Raw genomic sequence first — 22,455 nt, forward strand, 5'->3', positions numbered from 1 at the left:
AGAATAAACTCTAGGTCATACAAACACAGAACTCTCCAGGAGCAAAGCCACCACGGGGAGCTGAGCCTCCCATGCCCTCACTCCACAGCTGAGCCTCCCTTGGGGCACCCTCCCTGCCAGTGGGCACCGTAGTGGACCCTGCACCCTGACTCAGCAGCCTCAGCATCCTGGGGGATGTAGGGCTCAGCTCCTGGCTTCATGCAATGCTGAATTAGCCATCAGTATTTTCTTCTTCCAGCTTTTCTCCAGGAAGAGCTAAACCCCATGATAGCTAAACTTTCTTCTGGTTTAGTAACATAGAATCACACAATCCCAGCATGCTGGGGGTTGGAAGGGCCCTGCAGAGCTGCTCCAGCCCAGCCCCCTGCTAGAGCAGGTTCCCCTGGCTCAGGGGGCACAGCAACGTGTCCAGATGGGGTTGGAAACCCCCCGAGAAGGAGCCTCCACACCCTCCCTGGGCAGCCTGGGCCAGGGCTCCCTCCCCTCAGCACCAAAGGAGATTGTCCTCTTGTTCTAGTGGAACTTGCTGCGTTCCAGCCTGTGCCTGTTACCCCTCATCCTGTACTTTTCAGACCATCTGCAGCAATCCTTCTTTTTCCATGGTGGAATTTCTTCCATTCCTTCTTCATCATTTTAAGCTTTCCCACTAATTTCAACGCTGGTTCTAAGAAATGACAGTGCTCCAGCAGGACTGTTGTACCAGACAGGACATTCTGAGAGCACAGCAGGAAGGTGTCCTGTGCTAAAATCCCTTTAAATAAGACAAACAACCCATTAAATACATCTTGGTTTTGTTGTTTTTTTTCACTTTAGACCAGACATTGAGTATAAGCACTTTGATCTGCTGCTGCTACAAATTCCACAGTCTCCCTGAAAACAAAAGAAAGAAAAACCCCACAAATTTTTAAGTGTCTCACAAGAGGACAGTATTCAACTCAGACTGAAAATTATGAAGTCATATATTTTTAACATTCCTGTCTAGCCCTCTGCAAACCACAAAACAGTGCAACATCCATCATCATAAAGGCTGGGGCAGTTAATTAGGAAGACAGCACATTTTGGGGTGTTTTTAAAGAAAAAATTAATGTTCCTAATGGGAAATTTGAGAGAAATCATTGCAAAGTACTGTGGTGTACATCACAGGAGAATTAAATCAATTAGGCCTTAATATCACACTGTTTATGAAAGGAAGAGTGAAACAGAGCTCCTTTTATTACACACATTATCTGATTGTTGGATTCCTCTGCAAAACTTTCATTTGCTGCAGGTCACAAACACAGCAAGTGAAACCTCTCAACACTAAACCAAACACAAGTCAAACATTGGCTTTGCAACATCAGCTAATAGCATTAGATAGAACAGCCAGCCCATAATTATATATCTTTCATGCAGTTTAACTTCTGCCATGACATAATTAAATTTAGACCAATGAGCCCTCCAAGTTGGATTGTTTTTACATAATAACAAGCACAAAAATGATATCTGTGCTCCCAGTAGCACCACAAGTTAAGTATATATTTGGCAACCCTTGACAGTAAGTGGGTATTCATTACTAATTCCTCAGGTATTCACTGGAACAACATTAGTCACAAAGAGCTAATGTGGATATAATATTTAAACGCTGCTTTCTTTCTCTGTGAATCGGCTGTTGAGGATACAGTGGTGATTCTCTTCCCCCCACGTCACTGTGAGGCTGTTGAAGACCACAGCACTGCCCTTGGATATCCAAAATGTGCTGTGTGATTGTTGAGGCAATGCTCCCTCAGGCAGCTGTGCCATGTATCCAGCCTGTTGCTTATCCATGGAGCAGAGCGTTGTCCTTTCCTCACCATTTCTCCCCCAAAATCGTGGCCTGTGTTCATAGAATGGTGGGGGTTGGAAGGGACCTTTAGAGATCATCCAGTCCAACCCCCCTGCAGAGGCAGGGTCACCTACACCAGGTTGCATAGAAACGTGTCCAGGTGGGTCTTGAAGCCCTCCAAGGAAGGAGCCTCCACAGCCCCTCTGGGCAGCCTGTGCCAGGGCTCCCTCACTGAAACACTGAAAGAGTTTTTTCTTATGTTTAAATTGAACTTTTTGTGTTCCAGCTTCATCCCATCACCCCTTGCCCTGTTGCTAGCTACTATGGAAAAAAGGGATGCTCCAACCTCCTAACACTCATCCTTTAGATATTTATACATGTTAATGAGATTCCCCCTCAGTCTCCTCTTCTCCAGACTAAACAGCCCCAGGTCCTGCAGCCTTTCCTCGTATGAAAGATGCTCCAGTCCCCTGATCATCTTGGTGTCCCTGCACTGGCCTCTCCCCAGCACTTCCCTGTGCCTCTTGAGCTGAGGAGCCCAGAACTGGACACAAGACTCCAGATGAGGCCTCACCAGGGCAGAGCAGAGGGTGAGAAGAACCTCCCTTGAGCTGCTGCCCACACTCTTCTTGATGCTCCCAGATTGCCATTGGCCTCTTGGCCACGAGGGCACATCGCTGGCTCATATTTAGCTTATTATCAATCAGGACTCCCAGGTCTCTGTCTGCAGAGCTGCTCTTCAGCAGTTTGACCCCAAGCCTGTGCTGGTGCAGCGTTCATCTCCAGCCTCCTTCTCCTCCTTCCTCCTCTTCATCTCTCCTACCTCCTTCTGCAGTGACACGATTTCAGAGGACCCTGTTACAAAGCCTGACATTTATCTGGATATGTTGGGGTTTTATTTCACTCCCTGGCCACAGTTGTATATTAAAGTTCATTACAATGATTGCTGAGAGATCTTTCTTTCAGACCCCATTACCGGGTAATCAGGTTAGTCCAAGTTCAGACTGGCCATCCTTTGGTCACAATCTGCATGACCCCAGAAGGAGACACAAAGTGCTCACTTCAGGGAACAAAAAGTTCTAGAAAAAGCACAGCAATAATAAACATGGAACTCTGCCCCACTCTTCAAGCACAACTTCAAGAGCTGCAAGAGCACATTAGATGGTGTGTTAAGAGATGGGCCAAGCATGAAGACACTCAGATGGTTTCAAAAGGCACTTTGCTGTTTTTTACTGGCAGTTTCTTACACCCATTGCAGACCTGTGGTAACTCCAGAACCACGGAGCAGTCTGCATGGAATAGGTGTTTGCATCAGGATCTTCCTACAATTACATATTAACTAAAATCTACTCACTGTGAGATACTGTAGAAAAGTATTCAAACCATGAAGTATAAAAATACATCACTGGGACAAACTTCTAAAAGAATGCCTCTAATTCTCTTCAATTAGGGGCTCTCTTACATCCTCCTGACTATGCAACACCGACCTCAGGCAGCTCATTGCACTTCTCCTATTTACTAATTCGGTATAACTGTGTGTACCATGAGCACATTTGTGCAGCTTCTTTTTTGTTGTCGTTGTTTAATCACTCTGCAGCTGGTTGGGAGATGATATACCTCATTATCTTATTCTGTGGGTCATCTGAAATGGATATGAAGTAATCCTGCCTCCTACAGCTCTGGTATGGAGCCAAGGAGAACTAGGAAAAGCAAGATGCCTGACTTAAAGGGGATTGCCTTTTGTTTTCCACACAGAAATGTATTTTCACGTGGCAGCCTTCTTTCAGGAGCTTTGCTGTAGCTAAATAGGTGCTGCAAGAGAGAAAATCATAACCTCCCAAAACACCTCCAGGAAGATCAGCTGAGAGACAAGTTTCACTTCCAGAGACTAACACACTAGTGGGCCATTATCTATAGGCAGGCTATCACCACTCAGTGAGTAACACAGGCTCCTCCCTCTGAATCAGGATGTGGGGCAAGGATCTCATTGGGATATCAGGAGATTCATACTTAAATCCAAATTTCATACAGACACTGAGCTTCTCTACCCACAGTATATTCAAAAGGTTTTCACTGTCTTCTTTTATCCTGATCCATTTCTATGCTCAGGTGTCCTTGAGTTTTAGTTTCTGCCACTGCTTTCTAATCACCTTTTATTCAGGAGGCTGCAGACTGGCAATAGTCTCAGCTGAGCTTGGGACTTCTCAGCCCCCCATTGCCTGGTGCTGACCTGTGGCCACAACAGGCATCCGGCGGCTGGAACCCAGCTCAGCAAGAAGCATACTGAGTAATAAACTACACAGGCTTAAGTCATAGTGCCTGATGAAATACGACCCTATGAGCCAACCCTGTGGACTGATTTACTCTGTCAGTGAACAAGTGGCCAGTCAACTCTCCTGGAAAGATAATTACCCATCCATCAAAGCACACAGGCATTTTTGTCTGTGAAGTCAAAGGGGCAAACATCCTTATGGACGAGGCAATCTGGAGTATTTTTAGCCATGTTAACTGTGATGGCTGCATCAGGGAATGGTTTCCTCTAGAGAGAGCTGCCAGAAACTTTATCCCTGCTTTTCTGTGCTGTTTTCCTTGTAAATCAGCACTCTCACAGAAAACATTGCACTAACATGACCAATCCCAGATACTCAACAACAAAACTCCTCGAAAGTCTTACCCACATAGTCTGTTCATCTATCTGACCAGCTGAGTAAACTTGAAGAAGTAGCTAATGACTTGCATACACATACACAGGAAAATATTTGAGTTTGAAAGAAATTCCCAGAATGCTGCAACCCTCAGTGCTTTACATTGCAATGGCTTTCAACCCTTAATGAGGTATTTCTGTCAGATGAGATTAATAACGCCAGCAAGCAAACAAACACCATGTCTTGCACACCTAACACTGCCTTCTCCATGTGGGCTCTGCTTTGAACAATGCAAAATGTCAACCCTACTGGGAGGCTGTTTTGGAAGGAGAATGCCAAGTCAACGTGCTGGCAAACCTGCAGAGGCTCTGTGCCTTAACACTGCAAAACCATCTCAACACCTCACTCCAACCCACATTCATTATTAAACACAGTTCTGCAGGCACGTACAAATCAGCAGTGTGAAAAGAGGTGACCCAGCAAGGGAGATGAGAAACAAATGGCAATGCCTGTTACCAGAGATGTTAATCCTTGTAGAACTGTACCAGCAGGAAAATGTGTCCCTCCTGAAGGCAACAGGGCAGGAGCTGACAGCTGAAAAACACAAACTCAAACAGCATTTTTCCTATGCAACCTCATCTAGGTTAGCCTGCTCTAGCAAGGGGTGGGACTAGATGACCTCTACAGATCCCTTCCAAACTCCACCATCCTGAGCATTCAACACCAAGGAAAATTCCAGTTACTTGACAAGTGTAGGTGATCTCCAATTTAGGCTGCAGAGTTTCCTGTGTTGAGTACTTCTGATGGCAAATGTACTCTTTACATTGAAACGAGTGCAAGTCCAAAGTAAAAGTATGCCAATTTTTTTCCCAGCCTCTAAACTTCATGCAGCTGATGCCTACTTGTACAAGGCTAAGCCTGTGAGCCTTATGTTCCTCTGAAGTAACATTTTCCTGTACAGTCTATTTTCTATTACAATGAATGGATTGTAGAGCTGAAATGAATGTCAGAACTGTTTGCTGGATACATTACCAGATACCTTCTTCTCTGAGGCCCAGAAAGAGAAATTAGGTTTGCAACAGAGATAATTTTTAGCTTTCTGAAGCAAAGGTTTCATGTCACATAAAACATTCCCAGACAGTGATTTGCATTATGCATTTTGCTCACTAGGTATACTCCCGAGCTTATTTATACAAAAGAATTTCCACCTCAAATTGCCACATATTTGTCCTGCATGCTTTGAAAACTGCATTTAGGGAAAATGAAAACATTAGGAAACAGCCCTTCTACAAACCCAAAAGGCACTGTGAATCGTGTGTCTGCTTCAAGCCTGTGAGATGGTGGAGGTGAAGAGGCAGCAGGCCACTGCAGGACCCTGTCTCCAAGGAAGCCCAGAAGAAACGAGAGGAAACCAGGTCAGACGAGAAGGGTCCTGCCCTGGTCGTCATGCTGATGGGGGTGCCGAGGCACAGATACATCAAACCAAACCTGTGCCATTCATCCCAGCTGCTCATGTGGTCCGTTTCTTCATGAGGACTTGGGTGCTGTGATTTCTAAGGAAGATCAGCACCTCTGTTTGATGTTCTTAGCCAGTGAGAAGCGTGTCGAACGTGCATGTGTTTTTACATGCATTTACAGATGCATAGAAGACTGTACAGGCATGCAGGAGGGATATATCATGGCAGCTAGATTTAGCCATCTCCCTTTAGTTCTTGGGCATTCTGCAGGGCAAATGGAAAATACCCTTTTGCTCCCAGTGAGGAAAATTGTGTCTCACTCTGGCAGAGAAGTGGGAAGGTTTTGGGCTTCTCTTCTCCTATGGCCCTAGGTGTCAGACCCTCAGCAGGGAATGTCCCTGGTCCTGGCAGTGAGTATCTTGCTGTGTGCTTCATGGATACCAAATGGCCAAATGTCTTCTCTCCATACCAAAATGTCCTGCTGTGGGTCTAGGGTAAGGATACAGACAAGCTTAAATGTATATGGTATTACTCTATGGATGTGTGCAGGAAATAATGTTCCTGAAGGGTGCAAACTCAATGAATCGAAGCTGCATTTCTCTGAAGTCAAGAAACTAGAGAGTGAGGAACCAAGGGGGAAAAATCGGTAGGTTCCTACTGAAGTCAAAGGGGATATTGGCACTGACTTCTGTAGGAAATGTCTCTACTTGCTGTTGTAAGCTATAACTGGATGAAAGCTTGAAAGATAATCCTTCACAGTCCTTCTAGGAGACTTTGTGTGTCGGGGGGGTGTTTATGGCTATAATTTATCACTCTGTGGTGGAGATCCAGAAGTCCACTGGAGAGAGAAAGGCCCTCCTGTTTGAGGCAGGCCACATGTTTTTCCTGGAGAGCAGCAAGAGGGATGAATGAACCCATGATGGAAGAGCACATTTACCATGCAGCTGAGCTGTAAAGCTTGGAGGATGCTCCCTTTGCAGTCCCTTTTACAAGTTCTACTCAGAACCATTTGTGGTCCAGCCCCGACCTTGGTTTCCAGCATAACAATACTTGCTTGGTAAAAATGACTTTTTTGGGGGAAGAACCCTAGCAGTTTGCCCCTCATAGCCAGCACTACTTCACCTTACATGTCCTCTCAAGATGTATTGAACTAATTGATGAGTTTTTAAAGACATCTATCCAGAATGCAACATATTTGTTCAATAAATCTCTATCTCCTCTGTGGGAAAAAATTAACATCGTTAATTCTACTCCACAGACTGGGAAGCTGAAACACAAAAGAGGCAAAGTTATCTAACAGAGACAGCCAGAGCACAAAATATAACCAGGCTCCTTGTGTCCAACACAGGTCACACAGCTGGAGGCTATCTCAGTGGCCAAAGCCCAGCTCACAAACATCCCTCTTCCAAAAAACCTGACCTTACATCTCAAGCCAGATTAGAAAAATAAAGCCTAAGTATCAAAGGCCAAATTCCAGCCTCATTCAAACACACTCAATTGAGTGTTGGTGCGACAGAGGTTAACACTTGCAATGACTTTTATGAGCAATATATTTTACCATAGGATTTGTGGCGTGCACAGGCACGGCTTCTCCAGCAGTTCCAGTTATTGTGTTATATTTAACAGTACCAAATAAAAACAGAGCAGTTGGATCAATATTATATTCATCTTTTATTCCATAAATAAACTTCATTGGTTTGTAAGCTGCTTGTTTTTACTTCCAAAACGTACAAATATAGATTTAAATATTTTTGGAGGAAACATGACAGATGGTTTCAGTTCTGATGCAAACATACTTCTTGGCACCACTTCTTAATATGCCATTTCTATAAATACTTAATGCTCACAGAAGTGGAGTAAAATATATATTACAATTAAAAAACCCCACAAAAAACAGTGTTATAATTGAATTTTTAAGTATTGCTCTTTAACAGGTAAGCTTGCTGCATAGATTCACTATATAAACAGGAATAGACTTCTTCAGAGAGCTAAAATATTGGTCTCTTTTGCTATGTTAGGTATTAATGGGAAACTGCTGCTGCTGTGATTATGTGGTAATGCTATTTCAGCTAGTTCCTAAACATCACAAATAACGATATTCATTTTTTCTTTACTTCAAGGATTTAACTCGCAGGAAATCAATTAATAGAATACTTCAGAGAAATAAGTTCTCCAGATCTTATAAACCCAGTTCTATTGCTTCAGAGATGTGGACTTTTTAAAAGATTAAGATAAATAATATCACCAGCACTCAGTATTTGCATTAAAAGCTCTTAAAATTATTTCCTCTGGGTAAACTGACCAAAAAGTGATCTTCTGAAGCAGCTGTGTTCCCTTTTAGACTGGTTTTGATTACTTGAAAGCTGCCTTGAAATTTCAATTGAAATATAAATGATCTTTATCTAAAGAGATGAAGCTAAGAAAAAATACCTCCAGGTAATTGAGATAACTGTGTATTTTATGGCTTATCTAGCAGTTAAAAGGCATTCAAGATCCAATTAGGATGATGGTCAAGAGAATCCTCTTGTCACTCTGTGTTCCTTTGAAGAAGACGGTCCAGCAATTGCTAGGAGAAAAAACAATGCAAACCAGCCTTAAGACACTGTTACAATACATGAGGTGGATAGAGCTGTGCACACCTTCAGCGATGCTGCAGGTGAGATGACATGAGCACTCCCAGGCTCCCCTGGCAGATGCTGCCTCTATGGACCCGTTCGTGGGTGAAGAAGGGTCACCCAGCTTCACTGAGCACCCAGAGTAGGTCCTTACCTTCTTGAAGATCTCGACACGCAGTCTGTTGCTCTGGATGATGATCCGTTTCTGTTTCTCCTTTTGTTTCTTTTTCACTTCAGGTAAATTGTCATAAATCCTGGAATGAATTTACAGAGTTAACTTCACATGGCCCCCCTAGGACTCACCAATCGCTTGTTTTTCCTATAGGAAACATTTGCCTTCAACGCCATACTTGTCATCAGTGGGCATGTCTAAGTACTTGGACGAGATTTAAGACACAGGAATTGTAAATCATTAACAATTTTTTTTCCTAGAAAATCTGATTTGATGAAAAACTCCTAATTTTGAACTGAAAAGTCCAGAAAGAGATGATTCTTTTCCCCCTCTCTACTCTGCCCTGGTGAGGCCTCATCTGGAGTCCTGTGTCCAGTTCTGGGCTCCTCAGCTCAAGAGGGACAGGGAACTGCTGGAGAGAGGCCAGTGCAGGGCCACCAAGATGATCAAGAACATCTTTCATAGGAGGAAAGGCTGTGGGACCTGGGGCTGTTTAGTCTGGAGAAGAGGAGACTGAGGGGGGATCTCATTAACATTTACAAATACCTAAAGGGTGGGTGTCAGGAGGTTGGGACATCCCTCTTTTCTATAGTAGCCAGCAACAGGACAAGGGGTGATGGGATGAAGCTGGAACACAAAAAGTTCCACTTAAACATAAGAAAAAACTCTTTCGGTGTTTCAGTGAGGGAGCCCTGGCACAGGCTGCCCAGAGGGGTTGTGGAGGCTCCTTCCTTGGAGGGCTTCAAGACCCGCCTGGACATGTTCCTATGCGACCTGATCTAGATGACCCTGCTTCTGCATGGGGGGTTGGACTGGATGATGTCTAAAGGTCCCTTCCAACCCCCACCATTCTATGATTCTACAGGATCAAGTTATCTCAGTGCAGCAGCAGAATTCCAGAGTAGCTTCTAACGAGCTCAGTGGAGTTGGTTTCAATTCATAGCAACGTAACTCAAACCAGAACCTGACTTGTTCATTTTCTTTATATTTACGTCACAAAATGAATACCAAGCAATTATTTTAAAGCATTTTTAGCAAAATACAAGAAAACCCTCATTATAGGACTGTAGACTGTTAACAACTTTTCACTGTCATTAGCAACTCTTTTTACCAGGGAGAACACAATCTGCCTGCTTTAAAAATAACATGAGCTGCCTTCCAAAAGGTGACTTCTAGTCTAATCTTTTTCCATTGAAATCAATGATAACATTCCCAGGGGGATGAAAAAAAAAACTCAGACCTTCCTGTTCTTTGCATGCATACAAAGCCTGTTCAGCTCTGGTTTTCCCTCCTCATATTGTGCAATGCTGAGGCCTTGAAGCAGCCTGTTTTGGCTGGAGATTGTGTTTTGGAGAAGAGAAATTGGACACATCTTGAGCGCTCTTAAAAACGGGATGAATTCTGCGTGATAGCAGTTTGCAGCTCTCCTTGCTGTAAATGGTGGCATGAAGTGCAGCACAGTTGAAGATCAGACACTGCATTCTGAATAGTTTACTCTGATTCCTGTACTGTGTGCCGTAATCAGGGGGAAAAAAGCCCCAAAGTGTCTGTTCTGCTTACATTTGTGAACGTCCAAGGTGAGGTACTTGTCAGGGGCTTAGTTTTCATGCTGTGGGTACCCCACACTGAAATATCTAGAAAAGAGGTGCTCCAAGGGCAGGGCTGCTCAAATCTATCAAACTGATGGAGTGGATGAAAACCACGAGCATTGCACAAAAGCATGGCAAGCAGCAGGTCAGAACAACCCTCCTGTGTGTGGAGGTGACGTGGAAATACATTGCCCTGAGGTGTGAGGCTGCAGGCAACTCTAAACCAAAGCCATTTGTACCTTTTTGATCTCATATGCATCTCCTTCTCTGGAATGACTCTTTCCTTCGGTTTGAAGAGGTTATCTAGCAGAGGGAAAATAAAGTGAATGTTGGAGGAATTTGCATGTACTGCAATTTTAAATGTCACATTCCATGCAGTTATCATTTCCTATTTCTGGCGAAATTTTGGGTGGCTCCACAAATCAATGGAAAAGCATTTAAAACCTTTACCTGGAGCTGGATTGGTTCCTGAAGCTGCCCTACAGAAAGGGAAAGATGGATAAGACCCATAGTAACCACCCTCATCACAGAGTTCATCTGTTTTAAACACGTATGACTTTTTTCCTAGTCACACGCAGCTGTGAACGCCCTTTATTCAGATTTCTGCTGCATGAGGTGATCTGTTTTCCACACTTGCTCCTGCAGGCAGTGGCACCTGCTCACACTGGCTGCATCCTCAGCTGATGTGTGTTGGGAATCTGGCCTGGTATGATCATTTCTGATTCAACCTACACCTGTTTTGCAGGGCTCTGAATAATGATGCTGAGAGTTGGGAGGAGGACAATTTCATTACTCTTTCCTGATCAAATATCAAGATAACTGTGATAATTCCAATCAGCATTTCCCTGCATACAGGAAAATAACTGCCAATCTCAGCAGTCAGTGAGGCTCAAGAAGAGGTACTTTTTACACCTTCCCTGCAAAAATGGCTTCTGCACAGGAAGGGATGGTGGGAAGTCAGTGAATATGTTATCAGAACTAACTCTGGATGGAGGCTGTGTCTAGCCACGTTTATCAGGGAGAGGAAGGAGGGGAGGACTGCTGTCTGCAAAGCTACACTATTTAGTTTTACACCAAGATGACAAAAAGTGAGGAAACAGAGCAGGATCATCCCCCCACCTCCCCATATAGCAGGACACATCCAGAGCAGGGAAAGGAACATCCCTGTGGTGAATGTGTGGACGTCCCTCTTTTCTATAGTAGCAAGCAACAGGACAAGGGGTGATGGGATGAAGCTGGAACACAAAAAGTTCCACTTAAATATAAGAAAAAACTCTTTCAGTGTTTCAGTGAGGGAGCCCTGGCACAGGCTGCCCAGAGGGGTTGTGGAGGCTCCCTCCTTGGAGGTCTTCAAGACCCACTTGGACACGTTCCTATGCAACCTGATCTAGGTGAACCTGCTTCTGCAGGGGGGTTGGACTGGATGATCTCTAAAGGTCCCTTCCAACCCCTACCATTCTGTGATTCTATGAATGAGCTGCTGCCCTGATGCACACAGGTGACATGGATAGTTGTGACTTTAACTTCTCAGTTGAGGTGTGCAAAAGAAACGGTTTTACATTGTGATGACCAGAGCATTGCCTACATCCAGCCACTTCTCCCCAGGCCACTGGACTAACTGTTGTGCCCTGTATAGTCACAGTAATCTGAAAAAGTATTTGCCAGTATCTTTGCAGAACATATGTATAAGATAAATACATGTGCAAAGCTTTAAGCCTTCCCATTTTCCAATACAGTTTGGAAGACATAATATATATCACAGCAGGCACCACGTCGGCCTCTTTCTGCCATCTCCCTGAAGAGACAAAACACAATAATCGTGGCAGAGAAGTAAATACAGAGAATAATTCATCCCAGAACAGATGGCCCCAAGCAGACTCCACGACCACTGGCCAAAAAAAGACCCCTTCCACACCAGGTTTGCTTCCCCACTGTTTAAGATACCAAACATTTCAGGGATGTTTATGGGAGATGTCTCAGCAGCCACACAGCCCCAAGCAGCTCACAGGGCTACACCTAGAGCCAAATTTGTACTCAGATTACCGTGTTCCTAAGGAAAATGCTATGTGAACTCTAAGATCCCTGTTCCATCTCAGTGTAAAAATAAAGAGCAGTTAGGCAGCAATTCTTGTATTGTACTGGTACAGTTTTCCAAACACAGCTTGAGAAACTGGGAGAGGCTGTGAAGCCTCCTCTGCCTGAAGACTAACTTCCCCACCCAGAGGTTGTCCACACTTAATCAATCAGTAACCTTCAGTACACACAAGCAACATGCACAATTTGCTAGGAAAACAGAATTTGCCTTTTATTTACTAGTGTTAGTATTTAAAAGTATTTAATTACCTGTTGATTAACTTAAAAGGAATAAACACTTGGATGCTATTGCTGTCCAAGTAACCCTGAAACCTAAGGGAGAAGATTGCCTGTGACCCAGATGGTCCTGGCAAGGGATTAAGGTCCATGGCCATTGGTTTTCTGGGACCAGGATGAATTCCAGTCCACATCAGAGCAGCCTCATCATAGTCCCTTGCTGCTTGAGGTTGCACACCCCATCCTGACAGCTGGGGATTGCAGGATGCATCCCTTCCTGCAAGGGACAGCTGAAATGGTACAAAGCTGTGGGTACCCTGCAGCACTTCATGCTACACAGCAAATTCAGGCACCTGTTTCGTCTGTGTGGTAACATGGCCCTCAGGACAAGATGCTTGGTGTGAAAACCAGTGCCTTGCATGCTCCTCTGTCCTTGGGCACAGAATTGCAGCTGAGGGCACTGGAAATAACCCCCTAGCAGAAACCTGCACCAAGCCCCCACACGTTGAGTCAAGGTTGATCTCTCCCACGATATGATCAGACAAGAAGCACCGAGCCTGAGTTTTACATCACTCCCTATGCACTGTGAGTGTCACCCACTCAAACTTATGGCTTTTTCTTTTATTCTAGGAATTCTAAGATGTAGGAATTTAGGAAAAAACTAATTGTTTCAGGGATCCCCCTTTTTTTCCCCCCTAGATAAAAGCTGTTAATGGCACATTAACATTTCCAGTCCTAGCCCAGCCACCAGAACACGTGAGGGATGAGAAGCCCAGCCTGGGATCTGCAGGCCTGTGACCTATCCTGTAAACAGCATGACAAGCTAATCTGTAATTTTATTAGGAGTGACTAAGACAGGCTGGCCTCTGTGTTCCTGTGCTGGGAAGCACCACAGAGGCTGAGAGCTGTGTGATTATGGGAGCACATGGCTGTTTTTCCAGACTAATCCTCTCCTGATGGCAGAGAAACAGTCTTGAAGGGCATCAGACCCATGACTACTTGTGATTCTGCCTGGAAATAGGTATGTGGCTGTACTGGTGGCTTTGAAGGGAAGGATTAAATAGAGACTCTGGGGAAAATCCTCCTCCTCAAAAGAAAATCTACCTGGGTTATTCAAATACCCTTTGTGAAGCAGCTTAGAGTCAGGAGATTAACTCTTAGGGGTAAATGTTCATGTAGTGTCTCTCAGCTTACTCTCAGGCCACTATGTATGAGAGAAAAATATCCCATGCAAGCATCAAGAGATAGGAGCAATCCTTGATGGATGGCAGGATCAGAATTCAAACATTAACTGAAAAACAAAGAAAAATTGGTCTGAATGAGGAAAAATAAGATGTGTTTGCACACTTCAATATTTGCCAACATTCAGTACTAAGGCACAAGTGCATTTCAAAGTGGAAAAGCAGCACACGTTCAGAGCTGTAATAACCTGCCAGATACATCAGGAAGACCTGAATTAACATGCTCTCCTACAAAGAAAAGATCAAAGCAGAGCACAAGGTGGACAATTCCCTGGGTTGATAAGTCTTCTAAATTGCATTTTATCCAAGTTTCTAATCAAATTTCATAGCCTTGTATAACTTCTGGAGAAAACTGTTCTGAGGTATAGAAAAGAAGGGATTTCAAAGCAGGCATTCAGCATTTCCAGTGATGCATCCCAGTATAGACAAGAAAAAGTAGAGACAGATAGGCATGAAACCCTTCATCAGTGTTTTATCCAAACCTTGTGAAACTCCAGATGATTTTTCGAGGTCCCTTCCAACTCTTAAGATTCTGTGATTCTGGGATTTACACTGACACTGTGTGCAACAGTGGTCTCACATCCCCATAGTGGGAGAAAGAGGCCACTTCAGCAAGTTATACATTAAGAAAATGGGTCATCACTGTGATATATTTTAATTAATGCTAAACTGCACATCAGCCAGGACAAGTAACTTCCCTGCTCAGGGAGTAAGGAAACGTTTAGACAGAGACCAGATAACGTGATTGTGTTGGCACTGTCCCCTGGCTTCCTATTTACAACTAAATCCCTGAAACACTTAGAAAAAGAGTGGCAAAAAGTATCAAAGGCTAAACTCTGCCTGTCAGAATATACATGCATTTTCCCTTAACATGAGCACAGAACCTCAAAGTTTGGTAGTGGTTCAAATGTGCCTTTGAGGACGTGTTGCCAGCCCCTGAGAAGCAAAGCACTGATAAGAGTGCTTCTCTAATCAAACTGCTTTTACACCAAACTGAAACAACGATTTACCAAAACTCATTTCCCCAGAGAACTCCTAAGATACATAAGATTTTTTTTCCTCAGCATTGCTATTTTAAATCATCACTCCCCTGAAAACCAAATCAGCTTTGAATCCAAGAGAAATGTCAAGGTGGCATTCAGCTTAACGTAGCACTGCACTGGGAATCCATCCAGAGAATATGAACTAGTGTCTACACCCAGGGGTGCTGCCCAAACTTTTACACATTGTGTGTCAATGACTTCATGCAATGAATTACTTCAGCTGCAGTCAACAGATGAGGTTTTGGTACTATTTATTTTTTAAATGCAATAAATGATGGGTTTAAAGGTTTGATGGTAAGACTGCCTGGACTTTCTGCTCGTCTCAGAGAAATGCTGAAGCTCACAAGTGGTCCTTCACTCAGGAAGGCTCACATGAACGTGCTTCATGGGCTTTCCAGCTGCTCAGGACTGTCCTACACCATAGCTTTTGAGACTTCTGATCCTCTTTTTCAGTCACAACAGAAAACCTCTCTGGGTTTCCCACTAAAACCTCACTAAAAAAAGCAGTAAAGTTTACAGGTCTATCAAAACATTTTGACACTGCACATGATGCAGGAGATTTCAGTCCCCTCTGTCCAACATCCATCCACCAGAAAAATACCTAATTAGCATCTTGCCTGACCTTCCTAAATCATTCTTGTTTGATTAGAGCATGTAGTCTTGAAAAGCATAACACTGACTTCAAAAAAACAGCACTTAATGAAGAAGATACGACAGATGGTGTTAAATTCATCAACAGATTAATTCAGTCTTTGGTAACCTTTGCACCAGCTTCTTAATCCCCACTTCTTTAGTTTCAGTTTCTAATCGTGGGTGAAATCAGGGCTTTTACTCCTGGATTAAAAAGTCCATCATCAAAAACTCAGTTTTCTATTTGGCTGCTGAAAACTCCAATGAAATTACTTCCCAGCAAAGGTTGAACTTCATGAGTCACCCATTATAAGGCACGTTGTTTCAATGCTATCATCTTCCACCCAGAAAACTCTTCATATTTGAAGATTTTCCAATTTATTGCCACCTTCCTTGCACAGAGGCTGAGTATCTACCCACTTTGCAAGGATGAAGGCACAGAGGGAATATGCTGTTCACCCCGTTCATTGCATCACCTCCTCCTTTGTCACCACAGTAAAGTGATGCTCCAAAGGGAACCGTGTCACCCACTGCCAGTGACCTGCACTGTACTGCTGTGTTTAGCTGACTCATAGGCACTGCTCTAATGAATGTGATGAATAACAATACCATTAAAATAGGTCATTCCCCTTCCTAATTCAATTACCTGACTGCAGCTTAGTCTTTATTCAGAGCTGGCAGCCTTAACCAAGAGGCCAGATGCCAAGAGGATCAGTAGTACTACTGCTAGCTGTGAATTTTGATGGGGAAAAGGCACCTGAGAAGTGGCACAACTCAAGTCACACATGAATAGAGGGGGGCTGGTGGCTACAAAAATCCCATCAGTCACCAATGAGATCCAAAGATGACGAGGATGCATATCAATGGCTGCAGGATTTGCTGGCTGCATGCTTACTGCATATTCTGTGATTGCCCTTTTTCTCTCTCTACAGTCCAAAACCCAACCTCCCTGGTTGTGGAGCTTCTCAGGAAACCAACTCCTTGAAAACACAGCCAAGCAACCAGTAATCCTCACCCTCCAGGCTCTCACAGTTACAGTAAAGCTTTTTGGAAAGGTTTAGAAGCACGACTGAGGAGATACAAACTTGTTCCCAAAATATTACTGGAGACAGAGGATTTGGATACAAACCCAGAGGAACACAGCAGGCACCATGGTAGGGGTTGAATGGGAATCTTTTACTTCTATTGCCATTTCCAACGAGCCACCCTCTCGAAGGAAAGGGAAATGGAAGGTATGGAAAAAGCCATATGTGCCTGAGAAATGTGTGTTAAACCTCTGAAAGTGCTTGTGCACACGAAGATCACAAGGCTGTTCATTATGCAGATTTAAAGGCCTATAAACAGCTGGTAGTCCTGTCACTGAAGTAATTACATTACGGGCTTTGGAGATTTAAATCCAGTTATTTGAACATTGTTTCTATTCAGTTCGTCACAGTGGGATCTCTAATTTGTTCGACATAGTCAACAGCAGAGTAGTCTATCTTGGACTAATTAGCACTGTTGGAATTTAGCAGTACACACCACACAGCACAAAGGCCAGCGTGAGAGCTGCAGGTTCTCCTGCCTTCCAAGTGCTCTTGTGTCTCTCCAAACCTTCAGCAGGATTAAACACGTTCCTTTTGCCCAGATTACTTTCGGCGTTTGCCCAAAGCCCCGCTCGTCGTTGCAGCTGAAAACAGCAAACAACGTGGGGGTTTTGAGGATGAGAAGGTAAATGGAAACTGCACAGATGTTGGAATTTGTGTGGGAATTAAGCTGAGTGGCAATTATTGCCTTCTGCAGGAAACTACAGTTGTAACAACACCGGGAAACCGAGCTAGCTAATAATCTCCTCTTATCGCTGAAGACACTTGAGTCTGATGGTAGCATCTCAGGTGGGGAAAACTCTCTGAATGAAGGTCACTGTCCTTCTTTCTGAGTTAAAATTATTTCATTGGAATAAAAGCTGTCAGTCCAGGGTGAAGCACATGCAACAAGGTTCTTTCAGAGAGATGCAATGGCAAGAAAACTTGTCAAGTGCTGAGGGAAGCATCTCAGGCGGTTTAACCCCATTTACACCTGCACAAAAGCAGGCTGCTGCCCAAGAGTGCTGTGCCACCTTCCCATGCAGGCACGGATGTGCCCATGGGGAACTGGGCTCAGGAATGTCCTCTGGTTGTGGAAAACTGGTCAGGTAACTAATATTGCCAATGCTTGCAGTCAGTATGCTGCAGTGGTCTGCTCCCTGAGCACCTCAGGGCTGCTCAGAGACACGTTATTGCCCAGATATCCAACATAATCCAGCCTTGAGGTCACTGTGCTGGGCTCAGTGGAAATTAAACTCATCAGCCAACCTGCTTTTACAGAAATGGCCATTGGAAAACATATGAGGATGTGCTAGCAATGAGCCCTGTGAACCTCAGAACCATAAAGACCTCCACAAATCCCAAAGACATGAGAGGTGAGGAAAATCAAGAAAGGAAGAAGCTATCAGACTGAAGAAAGCAATCACAAGATCACACTCTTAAGCCTAGAGGTGCCACCAACACTACACTACACTAATGCAAGTTTCCAGGGCATTATTTTATCCTCCTGTCTACTTAACTTCAGATGCTGTTTCAATGTGTGCTGCTGTGAAAGAGCAGCTGGATTCCTGAACCCAAGAAACCTGCAGGCAGGCTGCATTTGGCAGAGGTTTTCTTAAGGCTAGCAGAGAGAACAGCAGAACCAGTAGCACTAGTACCAAACCAAACACCAATGGCTTTGGGGACATGGCAAAGCAACAGCCCTGCATGCATGGAAGTGTTTGGTGTCCAGTCCCCTTGACTTTCTAATGATAGCTGAGATCCAATATTTGTTTTGGGCTTTTTAAGTGACTGCAACAGACACAGGCTTCCAGATGACCACAGGAACATCCATGGGGACATAGGGCAGGTCTGTACCCTCTGCTGCTGCCCAGTGCATCCCAGGCAGCTGTATCCTGGAAGCACAACACTGTGGCTCAGCCACCAGACCCTGTCCTCAGCTTTGGTGTCAGTCAAGCTACTCCTGGACCACAATCAACTCAACCAAAGGCTGGAGGTGGCATTCAGGACCTTCTGTGCTTGTACCTACAGAGACACCTTATGACGTTTTTTCTCTTCTGTCTGTATAAATCCCAGGCTCTCTACCACTTCAAAAGCTGGCATTGAAATAGATAGTCAGGGGTAAGCCCTGTCATGTTTCCTTTGCCCAACCAGCTTTGGCTGGCAGGCAGCTTTTGGAGTCATCTGTGCAGGGGTGCAGTATGTGAGCAGCCTGGCAGCTCTCTGTGGGAAGGGTATGCTCTCATTACACCCACAAAAATGGGAGGCTGGTGCCAAGGGAAGCAGTGCTGCTCTCCTCCCTCACCATCTCCCACCTTCTCTCACAGCTCTTCCAAACCAGCTCATCTGATCACAGCACTGTGAGATGAGCTGGATCAGTCATTTGATCTCATAAAACCTCAGAGAGGGAATCTTAGACACAAGTTAGAAAGCGTCTCCTGCTAGATGCTACTGAAATATGGGGGCACTGATGGGCACAGTGACAGAGCAGGTGGTGGCACTGCTGCTTGTGCCCACAGCCTCCCTTGCACTACTTCATGAAGGGAAATGGCATCTTCAGATCACTGGGATTTTGATGCCACTCCCCATCTCAGTAAATGAAACTGTGCTTGCATCCCCTACCTGGACTTCAGCTGCATTTTCATCTCATTTTGCTTTGGTTTTCTACAAACAAGACAAAGCCCTTCCTTGCTTTAAAAGCACATTTTACATGCTTTTCTAGGGAATACAGAGTAATGATGACAGCAAACTTCTCTTCCTTCCAGCTTTTGGGGCAGGCAGAAGGGAAGGAGGAGGCAGCGACCCTGGTGTCAGCAGAGAGAGCAGAAGGATACAGGCAACCAGTGCCCTTGGTGAGCACAAGGGGGAAGCCCTTGTCTCTTCTGCAAGAAGTTGCAACTAGAAAAGCTTGGGAGCATCTGTAGGTAACAAAGATCCCCCATTCTGGGACTCATTAGTGATATTAATTCTTTTGCACAACAGCATCCACTCAACGTCCTGAAACACCAGTTGTCAGGACTCAGAGCAAATTAAATATGCTCAGTATACTTCTCCACAGCCCTCTGAACTGCAGCCTCCGCAGCTGTGCTTCATCAGGAACCCAGGATTTCCAATATTCATTACAGCCCTGCTTAAATAACAGTCATGTGACACTTCTGTCATAAAAATGTTGAGATCTCACAAACAAATTGCTACGTGTGGCTACACGAACGCAGATGAGTTGCAGAACCTAAAGGCTCTCTGCAGACACATTTATCTTTAATGGCCAACCACTGAAAGAGGGAAAGAGCAATTTACTTGAATAATTAATGAATATATTTCAATATTACCCTTTTATTACAAAACAAGCATAAAGACTAATCTTTATCATCTAAGAAGAAATCAGTTTCACTTTTCTTCTTTGGTATTTGTAGTATTGGCAGAGCAGTTTCAAGGGCTTTCAAAGATGATCAAACGTAGGGGAAGGTGTTTGCACCCCTTCTAAGACCGATGGCAAGCTCCAGGCCTGTGCCACTGCCTGCAAGAACATGCTGGTACTAGTGCAGAGCTGCTCACACCACAGGGCAGACTCTAGGTAGACTCTGTCAAACCACAACAAAGGGTGCAGATGCAGTGGTAGAAATTGGTGCTCCCCAGTGCAAAGCACAGCAAGAGCCCTGAGACGGGGACTGCACCCAATCTCCTTCCTCAGGCAGCAAAAGCCCTGTGTGTGATTCCCAGTGTTGAGGACAGAAAAGAATTTATCTCCTGCTTCCTCCAGGTGACCCATCTAAGTTGTTGGGTGTTTCCAATGGATGTTTTTTTCAGTAGAATAACGCAGCTTCAAACAGCCACAGATTTAAAGCCAAAATGTAAAGAGGAACGCCAATCAATCAAATAAATCTCTTTCTTTAGCCAGCTGAACTAAGAAAGAGCCAGATGGCAATTAAAAAAAAACCCCAAACAAGCAGAAAAGAGAAACAAAAGCAGTTTCCTTAAACACCTTGCACCTAGATAATGTTTACAGATGTGTTATTGGGAGGGAGCTGCAAGGGAGCTTCCCAGAAAGAAGAGTTTTACACGCTGGATATTGAGCCTGTTTACCACTAGGGTAATAAAACAACCTGATCAACTTGATTTAGGAAATCACAAGAGTTTAGATACACTGAGTTAGCAGCCTTGCATACAGCTGCTGGGCAGACAACCACTCTTTCACAGCTAACTGCTGCTGAGGGTTTCATGAGTCAAGTGGCAAGTCCACACCAGAAAGCTGCTGATGAGACTAGGACTCCTACTCCTGAACTCCATCTATCTCCCTGCATCCCATTTCCATCCCCAAACATTCTGTGACCTGCAAGAGGTACGAAACATCAGTTATTGCTATCACCTCTACAGCTAGCAGCAACTCGCATCACGCTGAAGAACACAACTGCATGCGACACCAAACCCCCCCAAGGAAGATTCCTTCCACTGCCACAGCTACAGCCCCACTGCTGGTGAAAATTCAGCTTACCACTGAGTGGGTGAGGAATGGTGTATTGCTTTCTTCTGCTTGAAGTGGATGTTGAGGAAAGCTTACGAACAAGAAGTGCTCCTTGGTTGCCCGTGGGAGCATCACCCTGCCGGGCTTTCCTCAGCTGCACCATACGTTCAAGTCTCTTCAGCCTTTCTTGTGAACGAGAGATGAACTGAGGATTATAGATTTCTAGTGCTTCCTAAATGAAACAAAGGCATAACATAGCTTTAAAAAAAAATCAAAAGGAAGAAAAACCAGACAGCCCCATGATATGCATCCAATTGGGTTCAGTAAGAGATTGTCAATGAACATAACCACTTGTCTGTGCAAAAGCCACCCAACTGCCCTCCTGTCTATCTTTACTATTAGAAAGCTGCCTTGGTGTGAAATTTCCAGATCAGACAAAGGAGAATTTCTGACACAACACCAGCTTTCAGAAAACACATCCAAAAGGGTTTGAATTACGTATCTTTATGAGTTATCCAAATTCAAGTTCTTGATGTCTTGCCTGCTTCCTCGTCTCACCTCATCACCGAAGCAGCTTGTCACTGACAGTTCACAAACTTCCCTGTTTATTTAGATTGTCATGCAGATCTATTCATGGATGATTCAGAAAAGAAAATGCTTTCCAGTCAAAAGCTGCTTCAACATTTAGGAATGTCTTAGGATGGAAGACATGAGCAGAGATGGGTCTGCAACATGCAGTTCTGGAGGAGGAAGCTGGAAAGCATATCTGCTGCTGGGGATTGGCATCAGCCTGGGGTCAGGCCCTCACCTACTGCTGCTCAGGGTACTGGATATCATGCACCTTTGGGAATTTGGCCATTTTAAGGTACTATTTCAAAAGTATCTTTGGAAAAATCTGTAAATCCCCAACCTTTTAACACATTCCTCTACAGAAATGGCAGGTGGGGCTTAGAATGGTGAGGGTTTTTACCACCAGATAGCCAAGCAAGTCTTGGCAGCTTATGCAGGCTACCAAACCTTGGCTGGAAAGGAGAAAAGTCAAGGAGATGTGAACTTCTGCTACGAGGAAGCAAACACCATCCATGAAAAAAAGCAGCAAAAAGAGAAGAAAAAAGAACCAATCAAAACCAAAAACCTCAACAAATCCTCATATTGCCAGCAACAATAACAACCAATTAGTGTTTTACCTGCAGTGTCTGTGGGGCTGGTGGGATCTTCTGCGGCTGGGAGCCGGTGTCTGGCTGGGTGAGCGTGTGGTTTTCCTCAGGAGCAGCTTCTGGTGAGCGAGCTGTGGATGGTGTTACCCTGCTGGCTCCCTCTCGCTCCTCCTCCTCCTCGTGGTCCTTGATTTTGTCACTTGAACCACAGAATTCGTCATCGCCTTTGAGAGATTTAAAAGTTCATTAAGAGTGCATGGTTAATTTTT

At 44.4% G+C, this 22,455-nt stretch overlaps 1 protein-coding gene across 2 annotated transcripts in view; it reads right to left on the bottom strand.

Annotated features, from left to right (window-relative positions):
• Nucleotides 1-8,283: 8,283 nt before the first annotated feature.
• The window catches only part of C8H10orf90 (chromosome 8 C10orf90 homolog), a 64,531-nt gene continuing 50,359 nt past the window's right edge, over nucleotides 8,284-22,455 (bottom strand). For both annotated transcript variants that reach the window (XM_062001741.1, XM_010209279.2), the window contains 5 exons: nucleotides 22,217-22,410; nucleotides 21,060-21,261; nucleotides 10,519-10,582; nucleotides 8,673-8,772; nucleotides 8,284-8,469 (listed from right to left, as the gene is read on the bottom strand). In XM_062001741.1, coding sequence (XP_061857725.1) covers nucleotides 8,431-8,469; nucleotides 8,673-8,772; nucleotides 10,519-10,582; nucleotides 21,060-21,261; nucleotides 22,217-22,410 — 599 coding nt within the window. In that variant the 3' untranslated portion in view covers nucleotides 8,284-8,430. The remainder of the gene's footprint in view (nucleotides 8,470-8,672; nucleotides 8,773-10,518; nucleotides 10,583-21,059; nucleotides 21,262-22,216; nucleotides 22,411-22,455) is intronic.

This window comes from Colius striatus, chromosome 8, assembly GCF_028858725.1.
Source record: "Colius striatus isolate bColStr4 chromosome 8, bColStr4.1.hap1, whole genome shotgun sequence".
Taxonomy (NCBI): Eukaryota; Metazoa; Chordata; class Aves; order Coliiformes; family Coliidae; genus Colius; species Colius striatus.